Raw genomic sequence first — 26,895 nt, forward strand, 5'->3', positions numbered from 1 at the left:
AAAGTTTGTAGAAATTGAAAATGATGCAAGCAATTTAATAACATACTTTAGAGATGTTTTTTAATACTCCATTTAAAACATTTTAATAGAATCTTGCAGTTGAGAATTAAGATTCAAGTATAAACATTTATAACAGGGAATGATAGACATGTTAATTCTGTCCATTATGGCATTTAGTAAAATTGTTACTACGTGACAAATTCGTATTTTCTAAAAAGAAAGCTAACTTTAAAAAATTTCTGGTTCAGGTTGTCTAGCTCTTAGTCTTTTTTTCTAATATAAAATTATAGGCTTGGAGGAGGGGTCAGAAAACACTGAAGGAGAAATAAAACCAAGAATCTAAAAGTTTTATGGGAGTTCTCCGGGTATATAATATTATTAAGGCAAGGGTAACCACTAGTTGACCTGAATACCTCTAAGTCCATCCCCCCAGACTGCAGGGTCACGTTCTCAAAAGGAAAACTGATTAGATGTCAAAGCTCTCTGAAGCTCCTGAAGAAACCTTGAAAAAGACTATAAATTAAGTTTAGGGAGGCTATAAAGATAGTGGAAATGGATAGCCAAAAGTTGCAGTTGGATTAGAGGCTGTAAAGTTGAATAGCTACCTGATGTGCTCCACTTCATAATATATGATGCTTAGAAACCTTTGATATTAAAATGAAGTTGGATCATTATAAAAATAACTAACTTGGTAACTCAGAAGGGCAAATATTTACTCAAAGCATTTCTATATGGAGGGCAAAGTGAAAATAGAGTTTGAGATCTGAACACATTCTAAATAGTTACTTTTCTCCCTGTCTACAAGTCGGTAATTTCTAAAGATCACCTTAGTATAACCTACAGATACAGATGTAGAGATACTATTGAGTCTCTCCAATAAAGACTGTTGGACCTATATGAATAAAATTCATTAAAAAAAAATGTAGAATTTTGTAGATTGCTCTTTAATCCATCAAATTTACTGAATAACTGTTTAACTCTGCACTTCATTATGCCTGTCTGGGTACAAAGATGTACAGCTTTATGGATACTCCAAAACTAAAAAAAAAATGTAGAATTTTTTAGGTTGCTTTTTTTAGTTCATCAAATTTACTGGATAATGGTTTAACTCTGCACTTCATTTATGCCTGTCTGGGTGGAGAAGTACAGCTTTATCCATGCTCCAAAACTGAGATTGGGTACTTGTCTACATAGAATATCTGATAGTTATACCTGGGTCAATTTATTTTTCCCTGACACATTAATAAATGTTTGGACATTGAATGCCCCCACCTTTCCAGATTGTTGACCAAGCGATTAATCATTGCTTGATTAATTTTCATTAGCAATATAAATGAGTAAACGAATCAAGTAAACAATGGTTCTATTTTGCCTTCCACATGATTAATCAATTTATAAGATTTTTACTTTTGAAAATTTCTTTTTGTTTTATTTGCTCTCATAATTTCTAGAAGAAAGCAAATTACGAGTGTTTACCTTTTCCAAAAGTCTACCAAAAGGGCTTTGGTAATAAGATGATATTTATTCCTGGTAGACATCAAGCATGTAATCATTATTTTAAGAAGAGCATTGAAAATCCTTTGCCTAGAAGACCTGTTGCATCTATATTTATTTCCTTCTTTTCTTTCTCCCTTTCTCTCTTCATCCCTCCTCCTTTCCTTCCCTCTCCCTTCCCTTCCTTTTCCTTCTTTTCCCTTCCTTTTTTTTTTTTTTTTTTTACATTGCATTCCTCTCCCCCCTTTTCATATGGTTGTACTAATACTCTCCTTACAGTCTGGGCCTCACAGGTAGAAAATCAAATGGATTTGAAGAAACAAATAGATCTGAACCCATGTTCCTGAGGCACTATGCTCTATCAAAAATAAACAAATAATAGGATCAGGCATTCAAACTGGTGTTCCCATCACACTTTGTATATTTATATTGCAAGTCTAATCCTTTTCATTCTAATAATATACTATCAATATTTGCCTGTCTTTCCTATTAGAAAGTAGTATCTGGAGTTTTTTCATTTACATTAGTATTTTTATTACTTAGCATGATACCTACTTGACCAAGCAGATTAATCACTGCTTAATTTTATCAGCAGTATGGATGAATAAAAGAAAGAATCAATAAATAACCATTTTGCCTTCAGACAGAGAAGGAGTCAATGAGTACATTCAGAAAGGACCAGCCATAGAATTCGTAATTGTTCTTTCCAGGACTCATGGTTAGATAAACATAAATATAGGGCCCTGCAAGCTTGCTGAAATAAAAAATGTATATTGAGAAGATTTGCTCCAGGAAACCACTTTGTCTAATTGATATATTGGTTTCCTTAGGGTCAGCATAAAATTAGTCCTTTAAGTTGTTATGGACTGTGATGATCAGAAATGTTCACTCTTTGTGGGTCTGTCTTCTGATGTAATTACTAGAGTCTTGAGTTCCTTAAACAAAAAATCAATGATCCTTAAATAAATCTTGAGCAATGTTCAGGTGATTATTTCTGCTCCCATCATCTCTCTTGCCTTTCCTAATACCTTTTCCCTAAATAAAGCCTTTCCCTAACACAACTTTTATCTAACTGGCTTTTAAGCAATTGAATTTTAGCTCTACTGTCAGGGCATATTCAGCTGCAACTTTGATGCAATAGTCTCCTCAGTGACCAGTAATGAAACTGTATAGTAGCATCAATGAACACTGAATAAAAATTTTATCAGTTTTCTCTCAGTTTACATTGATGGGAGAGCAAAGATAAAATGGTGATGTCACTAATGTGAGAATTATGATGTGTTAAAATTAATTCACAACAATTTATATGTTTGTTTTCAAATGATATAAATATATTCAGTCTTCCTTAGCTATTTCTTTTGATTGTCTTCTTTTCCACCTGATATTTTTCTGGTACATATTTATTATTTTTCAATAAAAAGTGCTGTAAATCTTCAAGATAAAAGTATTATACACATCTTCCTTCTGTTCTTACATGAGAATTTATTGAAAACAATGAGCATTAATTGGTGTGGCTGATTAATCTTTTATATCCCTGCCTACTACAGTTATGTAATTTCATAATAATAAAAACCTGGAAATATATATTTTTTTGCTTTCATGAGGCATTATTCACCAATTGCCCTGGCTTATGCGTGCCCTCCCCTCCATCCCCCAACACCTGCCACTCACACACAGGGATTTACTCTGTAGTTCTATGGACTGCATTCTGCTATCCTTGGGTCTTCTAAATCTTTATCAATTCTGGCTAGAGATTGTCTCAACATAGGAATTCACATGTTAATTCACGTTTTTTGCTCATATCATTTTTCTTTTCATTTTTGCGTAAATTGTTAGAAATGTATTGGTTAAAAATTTTAAGTGCCCTTAATTTTTTTTAAAAAGCTAGTATTTTTTTCTGATGAAAAATAAATTTATACCTTCTTCCTTGAAATATGACATACAAAATTTAAAAAATGCTAGAAAATTAACATGGGCCTAGCTGAGGACCAAACCATGAAGTAAAAGTGAAAGAATTAGCTCATAGTCCTACAAAATTCAGAATTGAATTAGTTATAATATAAATCTATTAAATCTAATCTATAGATTTTAACACATCCTAGGTATTTGTATTTAATGTCTATATTATTAAGGAAATTGTTTTTACCAGCACTGCACGTGTACCATTTCACATGCTATATTTCTCAAGAAATATTGCTCAGCCTCCCCACTCACTTTGTGTGTTAATATTCTCTAAAGAGCCCAGTTGCACTATCCAACTGAAAAATCACTTTAATCAGTCTGTTTAGTAGTGAGGACGAGGATAATTTCACTCTAGAGGATTCTTTCCACTTGACTAATAGATGGAGCCTCAGAGCTCAACCTGCACTTTGAAAAAGCATTCTTAGGAACCCACGCCAACTGGACGACTGATGGGGTACTTCACTATTTTGTGGCAGGAAAATAAGAGTATGAACATCCCCCAACCATAATGTGTCTACTAAATGAAAATACATGTTTTATTAGAATGAAAATCCACAGAGAGAGATTATACGAGGGCAGCAGTTTTCCCTTTCTGTTGTGCACACAAAGTAAACTGGAGCATGCTTAAGCATGGACTCTAAAACCAGATACTCTAGGCTTGCTTTCTTCAAAGTATTTTTCCCTCACCTCTCTTTACATTATCTTTACAAAAAACTAAGGCCAATTACAGAGATTAAAAGAGTGAGAGTGGAGAAAGTACACAAATGCAAATATTTATACTTTAAGGATTCATGATACTAATAAAATTTTAGCCTATGTTTTCAAATATCAATGCCAGCCCATTCAATACTTCTTCTGAGTTTAATTTTTTGATGTAGCACTTAGTGCTGTGCAATTTTAATATATTAACCCCTTCTCCTGTTTATTGTCTGCCTTTCCCCACTGGAATGTTGGCCCACATGGACAGGAATTTGGTCTGTTTTGTTCATTGCTCTATGCACAGTAACTAAAAGAGCACGGAACTCAATAAACATTTGCTGAATTCAGCCAGGAAGTCAGCCTCAGAATGGTCATTGGAACAAGAGGAGTTTCAGTCTGGGCGCTCAGGAGGACAGTTTACAAAGATCTCCATTCTCCTCCTCAGAGAGCTTCGTCGTCTGTCATAAATATTCTAAGTGCCCAGATCTTTAGAAGTATCTGTAATGAACGATGTTTACAGTAAGACAGATATTTTTCAAAGACAAAAATCCAATATTATTAGAAACTTCATGCCTCGGGCCCACATGTTGTGTAGTTCGTCATGAACTCTGTAACTCTGCTCATCTTTGCTTCTCATAGCGTACACATGTACATTCACTGTGCATATTGTTTTATGGAGAATTCATGCTTGGAAACATTTGCATGAATTTTGGAGACACTGTAAGAAATCAAGTTCTTTATGCTGCAGGGTCTCCTTTTACACCAAACAAATTATAAGGTAATGTTAACTTAGTATATTTAGGAAAAAAGAATAATGCTGAAATTTGCTGTTGTACTTCTAAGATGTTCAATTTCAGGATAGAGTAGCATGAATTTATTGAGTATCAGTTAATGATATAAGGCAGTTTAAGAGCATTATCTTAATGCTTAATCTTAGAATGTTTGTTTTAATATTATATGCTGAGGATGAAGCAATATTGAAGTGCTATAAGCTTCATTTGTATTTAGCATAAAAAATTTTAAACTAATTAACCTAAAGGTGTCCAATAGGTTTTTTTTTCTGTCTTTGTGTAGTTTAACATATATTGATATTAAAACATAATTATATTTACTTTTGCCTAGAGAAGTAACACCACTTGGGGAAAATATTTCTGAGAGATAAGAAATACCCTTTTATAATATTTTCATATGCTCACCAAATCATTCTAATAGTTTGGCAAAATCAACAGACATTTATTTCCCACTGGCACTGGCTATACTGAATGTTTACCAAATTCATTTCATTTTTAATGAGATTCTTTTGGCTTTGCTGTTTAAGTGCCAGAAAGTGCCAGAGGGTAAAGCCATGCAGTAGGTTGAATAGTGTCTGACTCTGTCCAAAGACCCAGTTAGGAGAGTTTAGTCAGGGAGAATTTTTGTCCTAGATTAGTTGTTAATGTCCATCTAAAACCATAGAGTAATTGCGCATTTTAAAATTTACTTTGCTATAAGGCACTTGGTTTAAAATGTTATTGGGAGTTCTGCCTTTATATTTCTAGCAACAAAGTAACAAAAAAAATCCAGGTATCATCTGGCCTAAACCTACATTTAGGTTGAATGTGAAATAATCTAAGACAGATGGTGATCTGTGTTATTTTGGTAGAGTTTACTTCTTTGGCTTTAATTTTCACTGGCAGGTGGATTCAAAATTCAATCACAATAAATTTATTAATTTTAGATATATTTTTAAATAGAATGAATCCCACTGTTTTCTCCTAGCATTATAATTTATGTTTTATATTCATTATCATGGTTTATACATTTGAGCAAATCTCAATTTTCTGAATCTTGGTTCTGTCTTTTATAAAAAGATGGAGGTTTGTTGGGGAAGCTTAAGGGTCAAAGTTGTGGATATAATAATAAACCAGATATAGGCTTAATTATGCTTATCTTTATTTACAGAAATTGAAACAATTTTGAACCAACACTCAAAAATCATGAGATTTTAGTTCAAAATCTGAATTCCCAGGTTCGTCTGGAAAATTAGAAAAAGCTATGGATTAGAAGGCAACATTCTAATACAGTAATAATCATCTAGAGCCAATCATTGGCTGCTTGCTAGTTGTTCAGTTTCTATGACTTCCTCTTGCCTCTTCTCTCTGACACTGAAACCAAAGAAAATTTCTAAAAACTACTTTAAAGTTTATATGGAACCAAAAAAGAGCCCACATTGCCAAGTCAATCCTAAGCCAAAAGAACAAAGCTGGAGGCATCACGCTAACTGACTTCAAACAATACTACAAGGCTACAGTAACCAAAACAGAATGGTACTGGTACCAAAACAGAGATATAGACCAATGGAACAGAACAGAGCCCTCAGAAATAATGCCACATATCTACAATTATCTGATCTTTGACAAACCTGACAAAAACAAGAAATGGGGAAAGGATTCCCTACTTAATAAATGGTGATGGGAAAACTGGCTAGCCATATGTAGAAAGCTGAAACTGGATCCCTTCCTTACACCTTATACAAAAATTAATTCAAGGTGGATTAAAGACTTAAATGTTAGACCTAAAACCATAAAAACCCTAGAAGAAATCCTAGGCAATACCATTCAGGACATAGGCATGGGCAAGGACTTCATGTCTAAAACACCAAAAGCAATGACAACAAAAGCCAAAGTTGACAAATGGGATCTAATTAAACTGAAGAGCTTCTGCACAGCAAAAGAAACTACCATCAGAGTGAACAGGCAACCTACAGAATGGGAGAAAATTTTTGCAATCTACTCATCTGACAAAGGGCTAATATCCAGAATATACAACGAACTCAAACAAATTTACAAGAAAAAAACAACCCCATCAACAAGTGGGCAAAGGATATGAACAGACACTTCTCAAAAGAAGACATTTATGCAACCAACAGACACATGAAAAAATGCTCATCATCACTGGCCATCAGAGAAATGCAAATCAAAACCACAATGAGATACCATCTCACACCAGTTAGAATGGTGATCATTAAAAAGTCAGGAAACAACAGGTGCTGGAGAGGATGTGGAGAAATAGGAACACTTTTACACTGTTGGTGGGACTGTAAACTAGTTCAACCATTGTGGAAGTCAGTGTGGCGATTCCTCAGGGATCTAGAACTACCAGCCATCCCATTACTGGGTATATACCCAAAGGACTATAAATCATGCTGCTATAAAGACACATGCACACGTATGTTTATAGCAGCACTCTTCACAATAGCAAAGACTTGGAACCAACCCAAATGTCCAACGATAGACTGGATTAAGAAAATGTGGCACATATACACCATGGAATACTATGCAGCCATAAAAAATGATGAGTTCATGTCCTTTGTAGGGACATGGATGAAGCTGAAAACCATCATTCTCAGCAAACTATCACAAGGACAAAAAACCAAACACCACATGTTCTCACTCATAGGTGGGAATTGAACAATGAGATCACATGGACACAGGAAGGGGAACATCACACACCAGGGCCTGTCGTGGGGTGGGGGGAGGCAGGAGGGATAGCATTAGGAGATATACCTAATGTTAAATGACGAGTTAATGGGTGCAGCGCACCAGCATGGCACATGTATACATATGTAACAAACCTGCACGTTGTGCACATGTACCCTAAAACTTAAAGTATAATTTTAAAAAATCAGTTTTTCAACAAATGGTGCTGGAGCAACTGAACATCCACAAGCAAAAAATAAAAAGATTCTAAACATAGACCTTACACTTTCACAAAACTCAACTCAAAATGGATCACAAACATATGCAAAATGCAAAACTACAAAACTCCTAGAAGACAACATAGGAGAAACTGAAGGTAACTTTGGCAATGACCTTTCTTTAAATCACATTTTATCGAAGTTTATTTGTAGAAGCAATTAGAAATCAAAATACTGAAAAATGCTTTGCTATACATAAAAATTTCCTTTTTTTTTAAATTACAAGGTGATGCCTGTGCATGGACAAGGCAATTTTTTTCTTACAATTTCTAAATATGAAGATAACTGGATTAAAACTATTAAAAATGGAATATTGGTTTCTTTCAGGCATTATTGGTTAAATTAGTGAAATTCAAAGTGGAAAAATATGCTAGATATCTATTAAAATGGTCATTTTAGCTATGGTAGCTAATTACTATTTTAGTAGGCATTTTAAGAGTCTTTCATAATGTATAGAAATTGAATGGCTATTAAATCATTTATTCATTTTTTTAAAAAAATTTCTTTTGTCATTGTGCTTGAAATTTTTTTCAAGTAGATAATATTTTTCTGTGTGTCTCTAACAGTAAGCTTATAAAAGTTAAACCAAGAAGGATAAGCGTTTGTGGAAAATTAAAAGACCATATTTATTTAGTAGAACTTAATAATATTCTTATCTGTTTAATATGCAAACATAGTGTATCCATGTAAAAAGACTGGAATTTAAAGCACCAGTTCAAACAAACCATAGTAATGGAGATGAACTACATGAAAAAAGATATATCATGAAAAACTTAACTCAAAGGAAAAGGCTAACATTTCAGGAGGGTTTATTTTTAAATGCAAATAAGCACAAGCACTGCTGCTCTGAAAAGCAATTATATCACAAATGAATAATGAATTGTCATACATCAATACTTTTTTAAATGGTAATTTTTAGAGCTGTTCTTATTAAATGAAGAAAAATTGCACATAGAAAAGTAACACATGGCAAATACAAGGGTAACTGAAATAACTGTTGCCCAGAAATTTGGAAACATGGATGAATACACCAAGTTCATATTAAGTTAAAAAAAAGAAGTAACTGATTTTTACTGTTTTTATTCTCTGCTGATGTCTTACACATTTATGATACATCATCAATGGAATTATGATGTCTCCAGATACTTGTGAACACGAGGTGTATGACCAAGACAAATTCATAAAATGATTTTGTGTGTGCATGCACATGCGTGTGTTGTATAATTGCTGGAATGTTTAACATAAAATTGTCAAGATTAATGACTAAAGGCAAAGTTTTGAAGATGTTCAGTTAATTTTGGACTTAATATGATTCTTAAATCCTATTCAGAAATGTTTAGCAATGACAGAATAGCTACTCTCATTCAGCTCATCGTTCGCCATGAATTACTTTACTTAAGAAGTTAAGTTGGAAATCATGCTGGTGTCAATGATTAAGCCAGCCATTTGTGTACATTCCCATAGCATCAATGATCATCTTCTGAACTCTCTGGAAGAAGGATGATTTGTCACTTGATATTGAACAGATTCTTTAAAATGTAAAATGCAGTAAGTTTATTTCATCTAAGATTAAAAATTAATCTTAGCTCACAAGCAAAGATGGAATCAATGATAGTCTTTTCATCATCTAAATGCCTGATAGGATGCCAGGTAGCATACAAGTAGTAACTGGAAAGTATGACTTGCTTACCTGATTTCTCATGAAATTATGCCTTTGAGAAGCTCCTTTGTCAAGGATTAACCTGGCAAATACTTCTTGGCAGAAATCACCCTGTGGAGCTTAATAGGATTGCATGAATGACATGTCTAATATCGTAGAGTTAAGAAATAAAATGTTAAGAAAATCTCAGGATTGAAACTTTCTGACAATGACCTCACACTGTTAAATCACATAATATGACTAGGTAAGTCAAGAGCCAGAATCAGAAGATACTTTACGCTGGCACAGTCCAATTCCAAAAATTAAATGTAACTTTTAATTAACTTAAATGTAAATGAAGCTTTGTGACTATTTTTTTCCAGTTATAAACTGAATAAAAGTAAGAAATGCTGCTAGTTAAGAGACTGAAAACAGAATTCTGTATACTGTGAAAGCACACCATAATGCAATGCATAAGAGCTGGCATCTTGGTGTAGAACATGTCACGTTTATTTTTCCAAATCAAAGAAATTAACAATGTTGGAAGATATTTCTATTTTCATTTTTTGAGTTTTCAATTTCAACTTTTAAATATCTCCAATAACATACTTACTCTTGTTGCAATATACTTATATTTCAGTACTAACAGTTCATACATCTTTCTGATAGTTGACAATTTTTACAGCACATCAATTTCATTCATTTATATTACATGCTTTATCCATTAACCCAATATTTGTCTTTAGCTCTAAAGATGTCTGAGTCAGTATCTCTTAGGCTAATGACAAGAGAAAAATTTGGAGAAAATATAACTCATCCTAAACATAAGATGTCTATCCTGTATTATTTTAAAGTAACCAGAAATGGGCTTTTATGGTGCTGTCAGAAACTTATTAATTTTGATGTTCAAATGGTTTATATATGTGCATTTTCAATATGTACATATATGTGTATATCATATATCTTAGCTTGTTGAACATCTATATCTTTAATCATTTATGCTCCATTGAAATGATATAGATATGATACTGTATGCTATGCTAAAACCATAGTCTAAGAGAAATGTATATAAAAGGCAAGGGCCTTTCCAGAAAATATCCTAGTCAAATAAGACATCAACTTTCCACTAAAATTGCCATTTACTAGGTCAGGTTATGTACACTTATTTGGAAGAAGACACAGCCACGTGGAAAGAAAGGTTATGAAGTTCTATTTCTTATAATTATTTAAAAGAGTCTGAGATTATAATATTTCTCATATGTAGAAATGATTTAATATTCACTTAGACTTCTCTCAATGTATGGAACACATTTGAATATAACATTCATTTAATTAAACTATTTATTAGAGGAGTTTCCTTGAATGACTTTCTCTACAACCTGACTTCAACAGATAATTGACAATTCTGCACATCCTTTTATAAAACTGACTTCTAAATACAATTAATTAGTAACCTTTGAAAAACTCCCACATCTCAAGGATGTTTTATAAAAAGGCAAAGTTAATGATTTCAAATCTTAATTTATATTAAATCAAACTATTCCCACCATGTGCAGAAAGAACTATCTTGCTTTAAAAATTGGAGAAACAGAAAATATAGCCACTCAATAACCACTGCATCACTAACCTTTATGATATATGACCTGTTGTGCCATTTAGGGTCATGATCCCTTCTTTCATTCTTAGATAATATATCCATTGCTCCTATATGTAGAAGGAACTATTTAGAGGCAAATGCTATTCAAGTACTGTTCTACAGAAATAGAAAGGTACAATGTCATGGTGTTTGGAAGTGAACTGATGATGCATTGCACTAGCATATAGAGACATCGTTCCCATAAAACTTGTAACATTATAGTTCAGGGACTATTTAACCTTTAATACAAATCATTTTTATTGTCCCAATAGAACTCGCAACACTTTATTCTTTACATTTCTCTTCGGCACTGTGTATCAACTACATTATTATTTTGTCAGGGTAGAAAGAAAAGACATATTAAGTCTAATCCATGTGCAAACACATCTGAAGAACTATTTAGGAATATACACATCTCCATCAAATATAGAACACGAAGACTCAAAATTTGTCACTGATGACAGACTATTTATGAAATAAAATGATCTTCCAGACTTTCCTTTATTTGCAGAATTACATAGAGTTTTCTGCTTTCTTTTTACATGCTATCAGTGATGTGCTTTCAAATAATTCTATTAAAACAATTCTGCAACATTGAATAGGGAAAATGCCAGAATAAAACTTACCGCCACCACTGTGTTTATTTTTCATACTGTCTATTTGTTATTATTTATTTCTAAGTTTATCTGGCAGAACTCATCAGAAAAAACATAAAGTCAATTTATTTCTAAATTTTAAAAATCTTTTTTTGATAGGGACTTAAGTTCATTTACATTAGAATATATCTTCTGAGGAAATTGGTTCTTCATCTTTTGCTAGTTTGTTTTGTCTTGCAATCATGTTCCTTACTCTTTTCTTTTTTACAGTTTGCCAAAGACAAAATTTTCAAGGGGCATAGTATAGGGAAAAGGGGAAACAAAAAGAAATACAATATAACTAAATTAAGTGCTTTAAATTCCAGTGGGAAAATAAAAATGATTTGTGTTAAAGGTTAAATAGTCCCTAAACCATAATGTTACAAGTGTTACAGGAATGATGTTTCTATATTCTTGTGCAATGCACCATCAGTCTACAGCCAAATACCACTGACACTGTATTTTTTTTTTTTTTAATCTCTGCAGAACATTTGGATACCACTTACCTCTGAGACAGTTCTTTTGGAAATTATAAATATATTTCTTTCCAGGGATCAAAAGAATCCACATCAACATGAAAGATGAAGTGTTGAATCTGAATTCACAGCTGCTTTATGCAATCTGGAAAAAGTACGGGATTTCTCATTTTAGTTCAGTTCTCAAAGCTTTGTACATAGAGGCCTGAAATGATATATTTGAATTTTTAAAAATATTCTTCTTGTCTGGCTGTGTAAATGATTGCAATCAATCAGATTTTCTTTGTTCAAGAAAAAAACATGAAATTACAATATGAATATTTTTCACATGTAATTTTAGTTATACAGTGGGCAATGACTGACAGCTTAACAATGTCCCACTGTGGCAAGAGTAATGTGTTATTTTGGGAAAAGTATTTTTACTTAAGAAAAGTTAACTTGCAATAAGTTGATTTTAAAAGTCTCCTTGGAAAATAATTTTGAAGGTCACAAAAGTATATTTGGAGTCTATTATTTTACAATTTTATAAACTAATTTTAAAAAATGTATTAAGACCTTACCTGTTACAAAAACAGAAATCTGCAGCAAAAATAAAATGATCTATTTCATGGTTTATAATATACAAACATTTCAGAGAAGTATCACTGCCTATTTCAAAAGTGTTACATTAATTACAAAACAAATTTTAAATATTGGAAAAATTATATTACAAAAATAAATTCCAATGGCAGGATAGATTATTATAATCAAATGGATGCATTTTTTGCCATTTTGAAAGAAAAGCTATGTTCACTGGATGTTTTATAATTACACTGTTTCAACAAATCAAAACTAAATATATTGTGATTTTGCTTGAAGATTCCAAAATGAGTTCAATTTTAAACTGTAAATATACAATATTTAATATGATTTCCCCCTTTGAGTTGGAGATTTTACTGTAAAATTTGTTTTATTCATAAAACAAATTTAGTATAAATATTGTTGTAATCAAATATTATACAGAGTTTGAGAGTGATGTCCACAAAATGGTAAAAGAGAAGATCTCCTGCTGTCACTCCTTTCAAAAGAGTACAACAGGAAACTATTCAAACCAAAATTCAAGGAAGTAGTGGAGAAATCCCTGGGTCCATGTGGAGGTTAGACTTTATCTTACATCCAATGGGAAGCTATTTACAGGTTTTAAGCAAATGATTATGGCTGTGTTTTAAAGGTATTATATTCTAGATGCTTCATGGAATTACATAATTTATCCTTTATAAATTTATAATATATAACTGATTAAAAACAAGCTTAGAAACATAAACTCAAGTTAGAAAATATGGGTTTGACATAAAACCGTAAATGTGTTTCATTTGTTTGTTTGTTTCTAACGCAAGTTTAACCTACATGTGAGTCACCTTTGGATTGGTGAGTCTAGAGTTTGAAACAGACAATCTGGGTACATACATTTAGAGAAGGTCAGTCCACAAATGATGCTTAATGATCCTTGGGTGATGATCACTTTAAGGAGAAAGTGCATGGAAAGAAAGGTCCACACATACTCTGAAAAACTTAAAAATGGTCACATAAGAGGAGCAAGACTAAGACTCACATTTTTTCTACCTTGAAAGGGACAGAAATAGCCATATACATAGGAATAAATCATGTTTCTTATAATTATTTAAGGAGTCCAAGGATAGAAAGGATTTGCCAGGTAACCATTTAGTGTTTGCTGAATTTATAATGTGTGAAATTGACAGAAGCCTGAGCTGTAGGGGAAAACCTGGAGAGTGAGAATAAGGGTCTCAAGAAGTAGTGGTTGACTTGGTCAATGTTGAAAGGTCAAGAAAGTGAGAACTACAATTGGTCATTTGGATTTGGCTACATAGTCACTAGTGACCTCTGTAAAGAGCAGTTTCAGTGGGGAGTGTGGGGATAGGAGACCTACTGAAAATGCATCAGAAAATGAATAGGAGGTAGGGGAAGGGAAATAGCCTGTGTGGGAACAAACAAAACTAACAACAATGTTTTTAACAACCGCCTTTGTTTGATCCTTCACCCTTGTGAATTAAAACCCAAAGGAGAAGGTCTTACATCAGATCACTGTACTCATGCAAAACGTAAATCAAAGGAAATTATGAATGACTCAAAGCCAGGAGTTCTAGCAAACACATTATTTAGGTGGCAGGATCGTGATGTAAAATGGTCCCAATAGGTTGGAAAGATACAAATACAGGTTAGCGTTTTTTCATGTCAATTTTCCAAATTCACCAATGACGCTCCCTGCTATTATTTTGGGTATATCAAGGATTCTAAATAAAAACATTCAAAAATCTATCTTCACAATTCTTGGTCTTCTGAACTCTGATAATTTATCTTTATTCCACTTAACATCCTTTCATAGCGTCAACAATAGTAATAATGGTTGCCAGTTCTAGATTTCTACCATTTACCAACAATAATCCAATTAGTTTATTAATTTAATCCTCATGGCATAAATTGAGGTTTAGATCATTTGTGCAGATAATAAATTGCTTAAGCAATTTATTTAATTGTTTTTACATAGAATTAAATTATTTGTTTTTACCTAGAATGTTTCAGGTCTAAAACCCACAGATTCTTAAATTTGGAACAATTCTCATTACTGCTTCTTCATATGCCAGGCTGCTGAGTACAACAGAGAAAATCACACAGCTGGCTAGATGAATATCTAATTCATCATATATATTTATACTACAATGTATTCTCAGAAACTTCATCTGGGTTCTTTCTTTTTTTGATCACTTTCTCATTTCTGCTCTGCCATGACTCAAAAACTTCTCTGTTCAAACATCTTACCCAATATCCATTATAATCTTCCTTGTCAACAACCTCATATCCTATTTTACAGAGATATTTGAGGCCAGCAGATTTAAACTTGCTTTAATACCTATCTTTATAAAGAAATGTATTTTTTTTCCTAAATTTATTTTTCTCTTCTTTGTTCCAGGCTCAAAGAGAAAATGGCCCATTCACAGTTTAAGGTTATTCTTTCTGTAATTTCCGTCTGAAATATACTTCTTTAGATCCATTCTTCATTGAGAAACTACAATTTGTGCTTGAAAGCCCTGCTTACAGTTTCCTTTTGTGAAATAGTCTCTGACACAGGAATTTTCTGCACGCTCCCCAAACATAGTAATTTTTCTACAATGCTAAGGCTGTACCTATACACACATTCATCGTACTTATCATTGCATGGTTTATGAGGTGGGTGGCAAACATGGTTGAATATTAGGAAAAAAAAGTTTCCCAACCCCCTTTGCCACATACTATGATTCTATAGGACTGAGCCAGGACTTAGAAATTGATGATTCATAGATATTGCTATGTGATGATAATGATCATCCTGGGTTGGAAACCACTGAATCACAGGCCTCAGGTCAGGGAAACAGCTTTAATTTCAGCTCCGAAACTTTATAGAAGAATGGTTTTTCACAAACTTCTCAAATATCTGACTCCCAGCAATAAATCTTTTCTCTGTTTTCAAACTATGTTGGGATTTCTACCACGTCTTCCCATTTCTATCCATAGCCCCAGCCATCATCATCTCTCTTAACTGGCCATTTAATGCAACCCCCTGACTGATCTCTGATTCACACTTGCTTCCTCTATTATGTTTTCTCCATCTAGAACTGAGAGACTCCTTTATGGAAAAGTAATATAATGCCACTTCTCTCCTTAAAAATCTTCCAGGGACTTCCTTTGACATGCAGAATATAATCCAAATTCTTCACAATAGCCTATATGACTGTATAACTTCTGTTACAAATTTCCCTTTTCCAATTCCTGTTATTCCTTTGATTTCTCCTACTTCCTTTTCACTTATTTATTTCAACTCAGCCATGCTGGGTTCCTTAATGTTCCTTAGCTACACTAGACATGCTCAGGCCTCAGAGTCCTTGGATTTAATATTGTTTCTGTGTAGACTGTTTCCCTGCAGATATTCATATGACTCTCTTCTTCCCTTTATTCAGATTTCTTATCAAAATCACCTCCTCTGAGAAGTATTCCTGGCAAAAGAGTATGCACACATTGTATTCACTCTTACTCATCACCACAAATCACTTATTAATTTTTTAAAAAAATGTGTTTTTGTCAATTTCCCTGACAAGACAGGAAAACACGATATGAATTGAAGAGGCCAGAGAATTCTGGGCAAGGATGCATGAATGGTTCTTGTTGGTGGATGAGGAAACATTGGGGAAGAGATAGCAAGTGATTATATTCCATCCTGACCAATAGGGTCACTCGCAGCGGTGCTGAGACCTTAGCAGCCAAAAGCCCAGAAATAGGATCTGATTTCTTAGTGCCTGTGGAAGGCATCAAACCAGGAAGAGTGAGGCAATCTTCTCAGTAAGGAGACTGCAATATTTGTTCTTCCCTAATTTTATTTGCAAAATGTTCAATCACAGTTTTACTTCTGTGAGAACAACTCTAACTGGGACTAACACAAAACTTTTTATCTTTTTTTTTTTTTTTTTCTTAGATGGAGTCTTGCTCTTTGGCCCATAGCACAATCTTAGCTCACTGCAACCTCCACCTCCTGGCTTCAAGCAATTCTCGTACCTCAGCCTCTCGTGTAGCTGGGATTACATGTGCCTGCCACCACGCCTGGCTAATTTAAAACTTTTTTCTATATTTAAATTTTTTTCTGTATAGTCTGGTTTCTATATTAACAAGCACTGTAATTAGATGGGGCAAAATTTGTTTAGTGTGATCTGGCCATAGTTAACTGGTGATATTATGGTGAAAAGCTGTATCATATTTTTCCAATTCCATTTCTAGTTTCTAAAACCATTTCTTCCTCACACACTGTGTTTTGAAGACAGAAGTTAAGTGCTTGTGAGTCTGGTTCCAGGAAGCCTAAAATAACATACCAATTATTTTGATTAAAGAAAAAGGCCATGGGTCATTTTCCTTATTAGATTATGTCAGTTATGGTATTGCTGAACATCTGTTTTATTTTCTCCCAAATAAAAATGGGCTCTAAATAATTTTATTTTAGTGTTGAATGGAAAAAGTGTGGTCTAGAAGCCTTGTTATTAGTTTTCCTTTGTAAAATGTCTCTCAGTTAATTAGAATTGTATCCATTTATAAATATTTCATTGCAAATTTATTAAATAAGCTTTAAGCCTTGTCACAGAGGTGAATGGTGATTGTCTAATTTAAGCTTGAATTTTTGTCTGTAACACTGCCTTTGTCTGGTGACACAATTTTGTATGAGCTTAATGAAAGTGGGTTTAGTTTATTCTATTGTCCTTTTGTTGCATTGCCATGACAATGCTTCATACAGAACTATATTCTCTTTTACTTCACTCTTTACCACTTTATTACCTGTTCTACCTTTAAATGACTTCTCCATTAATTTACACAGTAATGTGCATTGGTGTATGCCACCAAAAAACTAAAAGCATCTAAAAATATGATTACTATATATTCATTGGTCATTCATTTGCTTTCAATGTAGAAGATTTAGGTGAGGTTCGTAAGAACTGGAAGACTTATCAGCTGTTTCAAAAAAAGTCTATAAGTATGCCAAGAGATATTACCTCATAGAAATAAACCCATGAATGTTTGATGTCCCCTCCAGTTTACTCCTGTACTTTAGTACACATCATAATGCACGTTTTTCAAGTTTTATTAAAGTGAGCATTTTTCTGTCCATTCAAAATACCATATTCAGCATAGTGATTATAGGAAAATCATTTGGAGAAGGCAAATGACTCTGGATTCTTTCTAGTCCTGGCTACAACTGACTTTAATAGGACCTTATTAAAGTCAGTTTAACTCAAAGGGTCTCAGTTAAGTATTCTTTTCATTTTCTTTCTTTCTTTTTTTTTTTTTTTAAATACAGGGTCAAGCTGGAGTGCAGTGGCACAATCCTGGCTTGCTGCAACCTCTGCCTCCTGGGCTCAAGGCATCCTTCCACCTCAGACTCCCAAGTAGCTGGGACTACAGGTATAAGCCACCACATCTGGCTAATTTTTGTCCTTTTAGTAGAGAAAGGGCTTTTCCATATTGCCCACGGCATTCTTGAACTCCTGAGCTCAAGCAATCCACCCACCTTGCCTTCCCAAAGAGCTGGGATTACAGGTGTGAGCCACTATGCCTGGCCAGTATTCATTTTTTTATGGGGGAGTGAGGGGTCAGTTTTCTGACCCACGAAAGCAGATATTGAGAGTTTGAACATTTTTTAATTTAAAATAAAGTTTTATATAAGATCACTTTTTGTTAGTAACTTAATTGCTCCCTGGATGCTGTAGATCAAAATTTTAAAGACCATTGAGATACAACTTTATATACGCCATGTGCCTCATTAGATGATTTGGTCAATGACAGCCCACCTATACAACAATGATCCCATAGGATGATAATACTATATGTTTCCTGTACCTTTTCTATGTTTAGATACATAAGTACTTATTATAGTTGCCTACAGGATTCAGTAGAGTTCATGCTGTATAGGCTTGTAGCCTAGAAGCAACAAGCTATATACCACATAGCCTAGGTGTGTAGTAGGCTATACCATCTAGGTTTGTGTAAGTACATTCTGTGAAGTTCCCACATTGACAAAATCTCCTGACAATGCATTTTTCAGAATATATCTCCATCATGGAGAGACATGACTGTACTGCCTTTTGTTTGTACCACTGTGTTCTTAGTCAAAGAAAAATATGCACATTATATACAACTTTAAACTTATTCACACTCACGTTAGCAATCAAGAATGCAGGAATGTACGGTACATGCACGAACTGTGCCTTCACCATTTGTTGACCTGATACATGACTTAATGTATCTGATCTCACTTGAGGCAATCGAGTTTGGAAAAGAAAATGTGCATTTAACGTAAATAAAATTATATTGAATGTTTCTTCCTAGTTTAAAATAATTTTTCAATAAAACAGGATCTCTTAAAATTATTTCTCATTAAACATTGAGCTATTTTTCTTTATTAGAAATTACCTGTCAAAATAGTGGCTGTCTCTCTTGATTAAAAGTGGATTGGTATAATGATATACTATTGGATCTGTACCCTTTCTATTCTGTTTTTTCTTCTAATTTATAGAGTAATCACGACTATGATATCAGGAATAAAAATGTCCTCAAGAACAGGTGCCTAACTGGGAGAAAACTTGACACCTCCCATTTCCATTTTAGGAGTTAAAAAAATCTACACGTTAAGTTATTTTTATAGTTAAGAAGTTTGTTTAAAATACCACAAAGTATAAAACATGATCTGAATATTGTTAAAAGGTCATGCAAATTAGAACCATGCTTATTCAATTTGAATCAAAGTATATTTAAGCCATTTTTTCATATAATTATTGAGATTATTAATATTTAATAATCTAAATCATTTTTATAAAGTGATAATAAAACAGATTATCCTAAGAGATTGTTTTTGTTATGGCTGCATCAAAAGAAACTCAAATGCGTTGTGGCAGGAAGGACTAGTGTCATTTATAGTGACATTCAAGTAATCTGGGGGTGATAGATGCTTGACTCTGCTGAATTTATGCTAGGATTAGCACCATTTACCTGCTCTTAGTGTGTTAAATATTCAATGAAATATGTATTTATGAAAGTAATTCAGTGTTTTTCAAATTTCATGACACTTTTAATAAAGCTGTTAAATTAACAGCTTTATGGGGTTATAATTGATATACAAAGAACTGCACATATTCAATATGTACAATTTGATGAGTTTGAACATACACAAACACCCATCATATCATCACCACAATCAAGGTAATCAACATACCCAGCACATTTTAATAGTACCATAAAGACTTCTCCGCCTTTTAAGAGTCCTGGTAGACTCAGTGAAACAAAATCTCTTGATTTTCAACATTTCTCTAATTTATCAGTTCTTTCCAACTGGGATTTACCAAGCAATGCCATTTTGTGTTGAATTACCATGAGTTTTTAAAAGATGCTAAAAGAAATAAAGTATGTTAGAATTTGATTGCCAATCAAGATTTTGATATGCGATCTGAATTTTTAGACCAGTGGTTCTAAGGTTGGTGAGGGAGAGGGGCATTTGTACTGTGTGGGAGACACTTGGCAATGTCTGGCTATATTTTAATTGTCACAATTGCAGACTGGTGCCAGAATCTAGTATGTAAAGGCCAGGGATACTGCTACACGCCCTACAAGGCACAGGGCAGTCTTGTAGTATCTGGCTTACAATGTCAACAGTGCTGAGGTACAGAAACACTGATTTAGATTAATCATTGTACTCAAAAGTATAGAGTGAGCAAAATGTGTTGTTTGCCTTGTGAAATTTGGAGAAAAAAAACAAAGCTCTATCCAACCATTCTACATTTCTGACATCTGTGTTACATATGATTGGAAATTCTCTTTCTTCTAAATACCCATTGTGTGCTTCAATGACTGCTGGGATACGAGCCACTTGTTCCTACAGTAATTGTCACAGGATAGCTGCCAGATGGTAATACTACATGAAAAAAAATTGTGTTTTTTTTCTCATTTCATTGTATCTTCATAGGCTAAATAAGTTGGTCTAATGTTTATTCTACTCTACTTTAAGCAGAAGACAAAATTCCTTCATGCAAATGGCGCCTAAACGGTGAACAGACATGTCATATGAGATTCTTTCAATAGATCTGCTTATTATTTGTCCTTATGGACCATTTGACATTATTCAAAGAGGAAAGATTTTTTTTTTTTTTTTTTTGCCACTAAAAGAGAATCTGGGTAGGCCTATGACTCTTCTGTTCACTCTTGGAGAGTGCTGTGATAACTTTAAGTCATAAATGCTATTAGAATGCCCTGACTTTATAATATGTGTAGCCATGCATTTGATTTAAATCTTCACCGTGACATGTAAGACAGGCTTCAGGCAGGCTGTTGCCTGCAAATAGGTGTGACCAGCTTGTTCTCTCTTTTCCATTTGACTTTTTGCAAAGCCTCTCAAATTGAAATACAGAGAGGGGAATGGTCAGGGGGTAGACTTTTACATAGAGGTGCTGCTCTAGAATGAGTCTGCATTCACTATGTCTGGCAGGTTGTTAGCATGGACTTTTCTAGTTACTAGCCTAATTTAAGGTTTCGTGGTATCACTAAGGCGCCTCTGCTTGGACTCCCTGCCATGAGGTGGGCTACAGGCACCCTTCCCCTGAGTACTGCTCCCTGTATACCTCTGGTTTTTCAGGGGTCCCATTCATGGAAAAACTCTTTGAGTCTCACTGTATACACACATGATACTCTTGAGCAGGAATCACATTGACTCCAGGCCGACACTTCCCTGCATGACAAATTATCTGAACTATAAGAAACATTTACCTATCATTTATCTTGACAGATTCTAGCAGTGAATTTCCTACCAAAGAATTACGGCAGAATTTCTTTCTTCTTGATGGCTAACCTTCAAACTCCACGAAACACAGATCAAGGTGACCTTTGTGAGTCACTTGTCTCTAGACTTAAGCAGGTAGCATCTTTCCGGTCATCCACATTTGGAGAGAATATTGGAACTCAGCACAACAGCAACACTCTCCAAAGTAATCTCTCAGTCTGCATTTTCTCAAACTGATATGCCGAGCTACATTCAAAATCTGCACCTTTGTAGGCTCAGAATTTACTTGGATAACTGACATTTATTGTCAATTGGGGCCTGAGTCTAAATATCTAAGATACCGTTTGTGATTACTAGAAGAATCCACATCACAATTTGCTCGTGAATCAAAATTTCATAGTATTTGGAAAGATAGAATGAAATCATATTGATACCATTGTCTTCATGCCTCATTCTAATGATTAAAAACTGTCAACAATATATGTGCATAAAATACTCATTGGAAATTACAAATGCACATAATATGTATATGTATATGTCTATATATGTATATGTTTATACACACATTACATGTATATGAATATATGTACACATATACCTGTATATCTGCATATGTATATATAGTATATGTATACATGTATATGTATATACATATGCATATGTGCATAAAATATATATGTACACATATACATGTATATCTGCATATGTATATACATATACATATACATCTGCATATGTATATACATATACATGTATATATGCATATGTATATACATATACATGTATATATGCATATGTATATACATATACATGTATATATGCATATGTATATACATGTATACATGTATATATGCATATGTATATACATGTATATATACGTATATGTATATGCATTTGCATAAAATTCTATATGCACATATATATGTATATAGATGCACATATATGTGCATAAAAGATATACATGTGTATACATATATGTGTGTATATGTGTGTGTGTGTGCATATATATAGTGTTTTTCTTTGTTAAATGGTTTATAATAGTTCAATTTTCAATTTTGGTGTGAAGTATTAAGCAACTGATGTTAAGTCAGAAATCTAAGAAAGTTATTTTAAACAGTAATATTCTGGCAATGCAAAGCTATCTAGTAATATTGCTCAGACAATACAAAGCTAGTTCTATTCATATTTGTCCTGCAGATCTGGAAGATAAAACTGATCCCTCCCTGCAAGGGCTGCACTAGCTGGAATGAGACATTGTGTTTGTAGGACCTATGATCTTCTTTACAGAGAAAAGCAATTCATAAAGTTAGAAAAGGGCACCATGTAAAATCCAACTCACATTTTGTAGAAATAGCGTGAGGATTGCTGAGAGTGCTAAGAAAGACTAAATAATAGCAACAACCAAACCAAAAACAAGAAAAAAGCCCTATCCTCCATAGTTTATTCTTGAGAATATGACATGGAAAAAGTATGCCTAAGAAAATGTATCTTAAGGGAGAATGTCATTTGTGTATTTTTTTCAAAAGGGCCATGTTCTTAACTGTTTTTGCACTGCATTTATATATTGTTAATATCTTTTTATAACTTGAATATATCTTAATTCTACAGCCTACTTTGCATTAAGTGCTCTGGATCAAGGCACGCCGATATGCTATTTTGATCTTGTATTTTAGTTCTGTCTTTTTCTTAATTCCAAGTAGCCCACATGATTGTTATGAGAAAATGTTTTAGATTTACCTGTATGTTAAACAATTTTATTTTTGTTGTTAACTCTTCTTTCATCTCAGCTTCTTTATAAGATTATTTTCCTTTTTCCTGAAGTATGCCTTTGTAGGTTCCTTCAGTGAAATTGTATTTGCCGTGTTGATGAATCAGTTTTTATTTTTCTGAAAATGCATTTATTTCTCCTTCAGTCTTGAATACTTGCTTTGCTGGATGAAAAAGCTTACTTGATCCTAATTTGCAGGCATCAGGGCCTTAATTTGGAGAGACTTTCTTGTGCAGAAAATGTGTCTCCTGCTTCACTTGAGGACCATGAATTCCTAACAACGTGGTACCACTTTGTCTTCCTTTGAGAGGCCTGGTTAGTGTGAGAACCTCGGAGTCAGCTCTCCACCAAGGATATAAACAACGTTATTAGCGACGTCTTCCATTTCAGGAAGATATTACAACGGTTTTTACAAGGAGTATTTCACACAGGAGTATATTCAGATTTTATTTGATCTGGGATATGAGGGTATACCTAAAGATGTTCATGGTATACTGTGAAAAATTTTCAAAATTGTAAGTAATTTAAAAATAATGTTAACATACTAAAAATAAATTTAGTAATTGTAGTAAAGTTTTTAAAGATTGTCAAAACCTTTTTCCCCTGCCTTCTTTGTACAAGGCTTAGGTGGTAGACTTGTTAAGTAGGGAAATGAGATATTCAAGTTTAATGCTTAAGGCACAATGGGTTAATGACTATAACAACAGGTGATACTCTTCAGATTGTTGTTTGATAATACATGGAATGACTAAGTTAATGTTAATAATGCACAATGGTCTTCAGTGGCGGAAGCAAGGGTGAAATTGAGATTTAACACAGAAACTACAGATTTAATATTTAGCATCACTTTACCACTCAAAATTTAATTTTCAGATCACAAATTTCATATCTATTTTGTTCTAATTTTGATTACTGCCTCCAGATTTCTTATGTAAATAAATTCTTATAGATGGTTAGATAATGTACCTCTCATTATTATTGTTTGTCCTAAAATGGAATCAGTTTACAGCTAGAATGACATCATTATCAAACTGGATCTTATAGATGGATCCGCCAGATCTCAGTAGTTGTTCAGAGCTCCAGGGTCTGTCAGTCAGGATGGGGGGCCTAGAGAGCACTCTGCCATGTGGATGTAGCACATTCTGTAACCACTTCTTGCTCAGATTACATGACACTTAAGACTCATCAAGCCAAACTTGAGAGGAGGTGGCTCTTTTGGCAAGATTTCTAGTGATCCCAGAATCTTTGTGAAGAAAAATTCTTATTTGTTTACAAAGCTATTATAATATGTATAAAACACTAAGATTTAATTTTATATTAATATTTGTAAGTATATTTTTGTTCTGGCATTTGATTAAAAAGTATAATTCCAGAAAGTAAATCTTATAAATAATACATAACGATACTCATATAAACTTTTTTTTTTTTTTTTTTTTTGAGACAGAGTCTCACTCTGTCACATAGGCTGGAGTGCAGTGGTGCAATCTCGGCTCACTGCAAGTTCTGCCTCCCGGGTTCACGCCATTCTCCTGCCTCAGCCTCCCGAGTAGCTGGGACTACAGGCGCCCGCCACCATGCCTGGTTAATTTTTTTGTATTTTTAGTAGAGATGGGGTTTCACCATGTTAGCCAGGATGGTCTCGATCTCCTGACCTCATGATCCGCCCGCCTCGGCCTCCCAAAGTGCTGGGATTACAGGCGTGAGCCACCGCGCCCGGCCTCAACATGTTTTAAAACTTTAATTCTACTCTGTATATGGCTGTCTTGGTCAGAATTGTTAAAATAGAAGCGTAATAAAAGCCCTAGCACCATCTTATATCTTATAAAGAAGAAAAATTACTTTTAGCTTTTATAGTGAAACCCCTTCAAAATGATTCAGTTTGACAGTATTTTTCTAAAACAATGTTAACAGTTTGACAGTATTTTTCATAAACAATATGGCCCGTAAAAAAGCAAACTAACAAAATTTCTTAAAATATTGGTAACTTCATTGATATACATACAGTAAGGTAGGTGGACATTGAGTCTCCAACTTAAGCATTTATTTGAACATTCCAAAATAGTTTCTTGTTTTGCTTTGAGAGATGTGCAAGTTCACCAACATAGAGAAATTCTTCAGTTTTGAATCATTTTAGTGCTTTGTGAGAGTAAATGGGCATAAATCAGAGCACTTATATAATAATAGCCTACAGTAAAGAATAGATGTTTCAGCCGGGCATGGTGGCTTACACCTGTAATCCCAGCACTTTGGGAGGCTGAGGTGGGCGGATCACCTGAGTTCAGGAGTTCAAGACTGGCCTGGCCAACATGGTGAAACCTCATCTCTACTAAAAATACAAAAATTAGCCAGGCGTGGTGGTGGGCGCCTGTACTCCCAGCTACTCAGGAGGCTGAGGCAGGAGAATTGCTTGAACCCGGGTGGCGGAGGTTGCAGTGAACCGAGATAGCACCATTGTACTCCGGCCTGGGCAACGGAGTGAGACTCTGTCTCAAAAAAAGAAAAATCGATGTTTCAAAGTGTTTTAAAGAATTATTTACTATCCATAATCTGGCTTTTTACATTCATTTTCTTATTTTTAAATCTAGCCCTTTGAAATTCATCAACTGTCATGTAGTATTTTCAGATGAAAATAATGAGTGATTATTGAAAATGGAATTTAAAGTTCTGTGAATCAGATGGGAAACAAAAACTTGCCTTCAGTTTTTAGAGATTCCACCAGACCGTAAAATTTGTGATGTCATGGATTTTCTCTATTTTGTTTGCTGCTGTATCTCTAGTACCTACAAGAGTGACCCACACAGTGAATTCATGCATTACTGCATGCAAGAATGAACAAATGTATAAAGAATCTCACATGTGGCCATTGCTCACTTATTCAGCTCAAAACGATGATGCTCTGTGTCACATTATTTTATCTCCTCTCTCATTCTAACACCTAGCTTTTATAATATGCTTTTCCTAGCATTATAGTTACATTTAGACAGGTGATTTTATTTGAAAAATGCAAACCATTCGTTACAAATGCTACTCACAGCCAATAAAGAATTAATCCCTTTAAGATATATACTTGCATATATTGAGACTTTCAAGCAGAGTCAGACTTTAAAGCCACCAAATGAAAGAGCTCTCATATGTGTCGTATTATCACAGAGGCTGAGTACCTGGATTTTACTTTAAAAATTTTTACATTGTCTCTCTCTCCCCTGCTCTTCTAAATAGAAGGGAAAAAACCAGTATGTTGGCTATACAGTCTTTATGTTGCATTTTCTCAGGGAAATGTTGAACAATTATGAATAGAAAGAGTAAGAACCCAAAAGCATGGCCTGAGTTATCCCTTGCTTGTCATATTGTGGGGCAGTTGAGTCTCATCCTTATCAGTTCTGTTGCTGGCCTGGGAAGCTGAAACCACAGTCCCTTCCAAATGATAACCATAATTTTCTCCCTTCTACTTTATTTTCTCATTTTTCATCTTATAATGAGCAGTTACAAAAACTTTTGGGTCCAAATGTT

The 26,895-nt window shown here is 33.9% G+C and overlaps 1 protein-coding gene across 1 annotated transcript in view; it reads left to right on the forward strand.

The window, feature by feature from the left end:
• LOC100939437 (uncharacterized) overlaps window positions 1-26,895 on the forward strand; it is a 255,283-nt gene that overhangs the window by 213,030 nt on the left and 15,358 nt on the right. Inside the window, exons 3-4 of the mRNA XM_003776552.3 lie at window positions 12,288-12,431; window positions 18,150-18,253. Of these exons, the coding sequence (XP_003776600.1) occupies window positions 12,376-12,431; window positions 18,150-18,253 (160 nt within the window). The 5' untranslated portion in view covers window positions 12,288-12,375. The remainder of the gene's footprint in view (window positions 1-12,287; window positions 12,432-18,149; window positions 18,254-26,895) is intronic.

This window comes from Pongo abelii, chromosome 3, assembly GCF_028885655.2.
Source record: "Pongo abelii isolate AG06213 chromosome 3, NHGRI_mPonAbe1-v2.0_pri, whole genome shotgun sequence".
Classification (NCBI taxonomy): Eukaryota; Metazoa; Chordata; class Mammalia; order Primates; family Hominidae; genus Pongo; species Pongo abelii.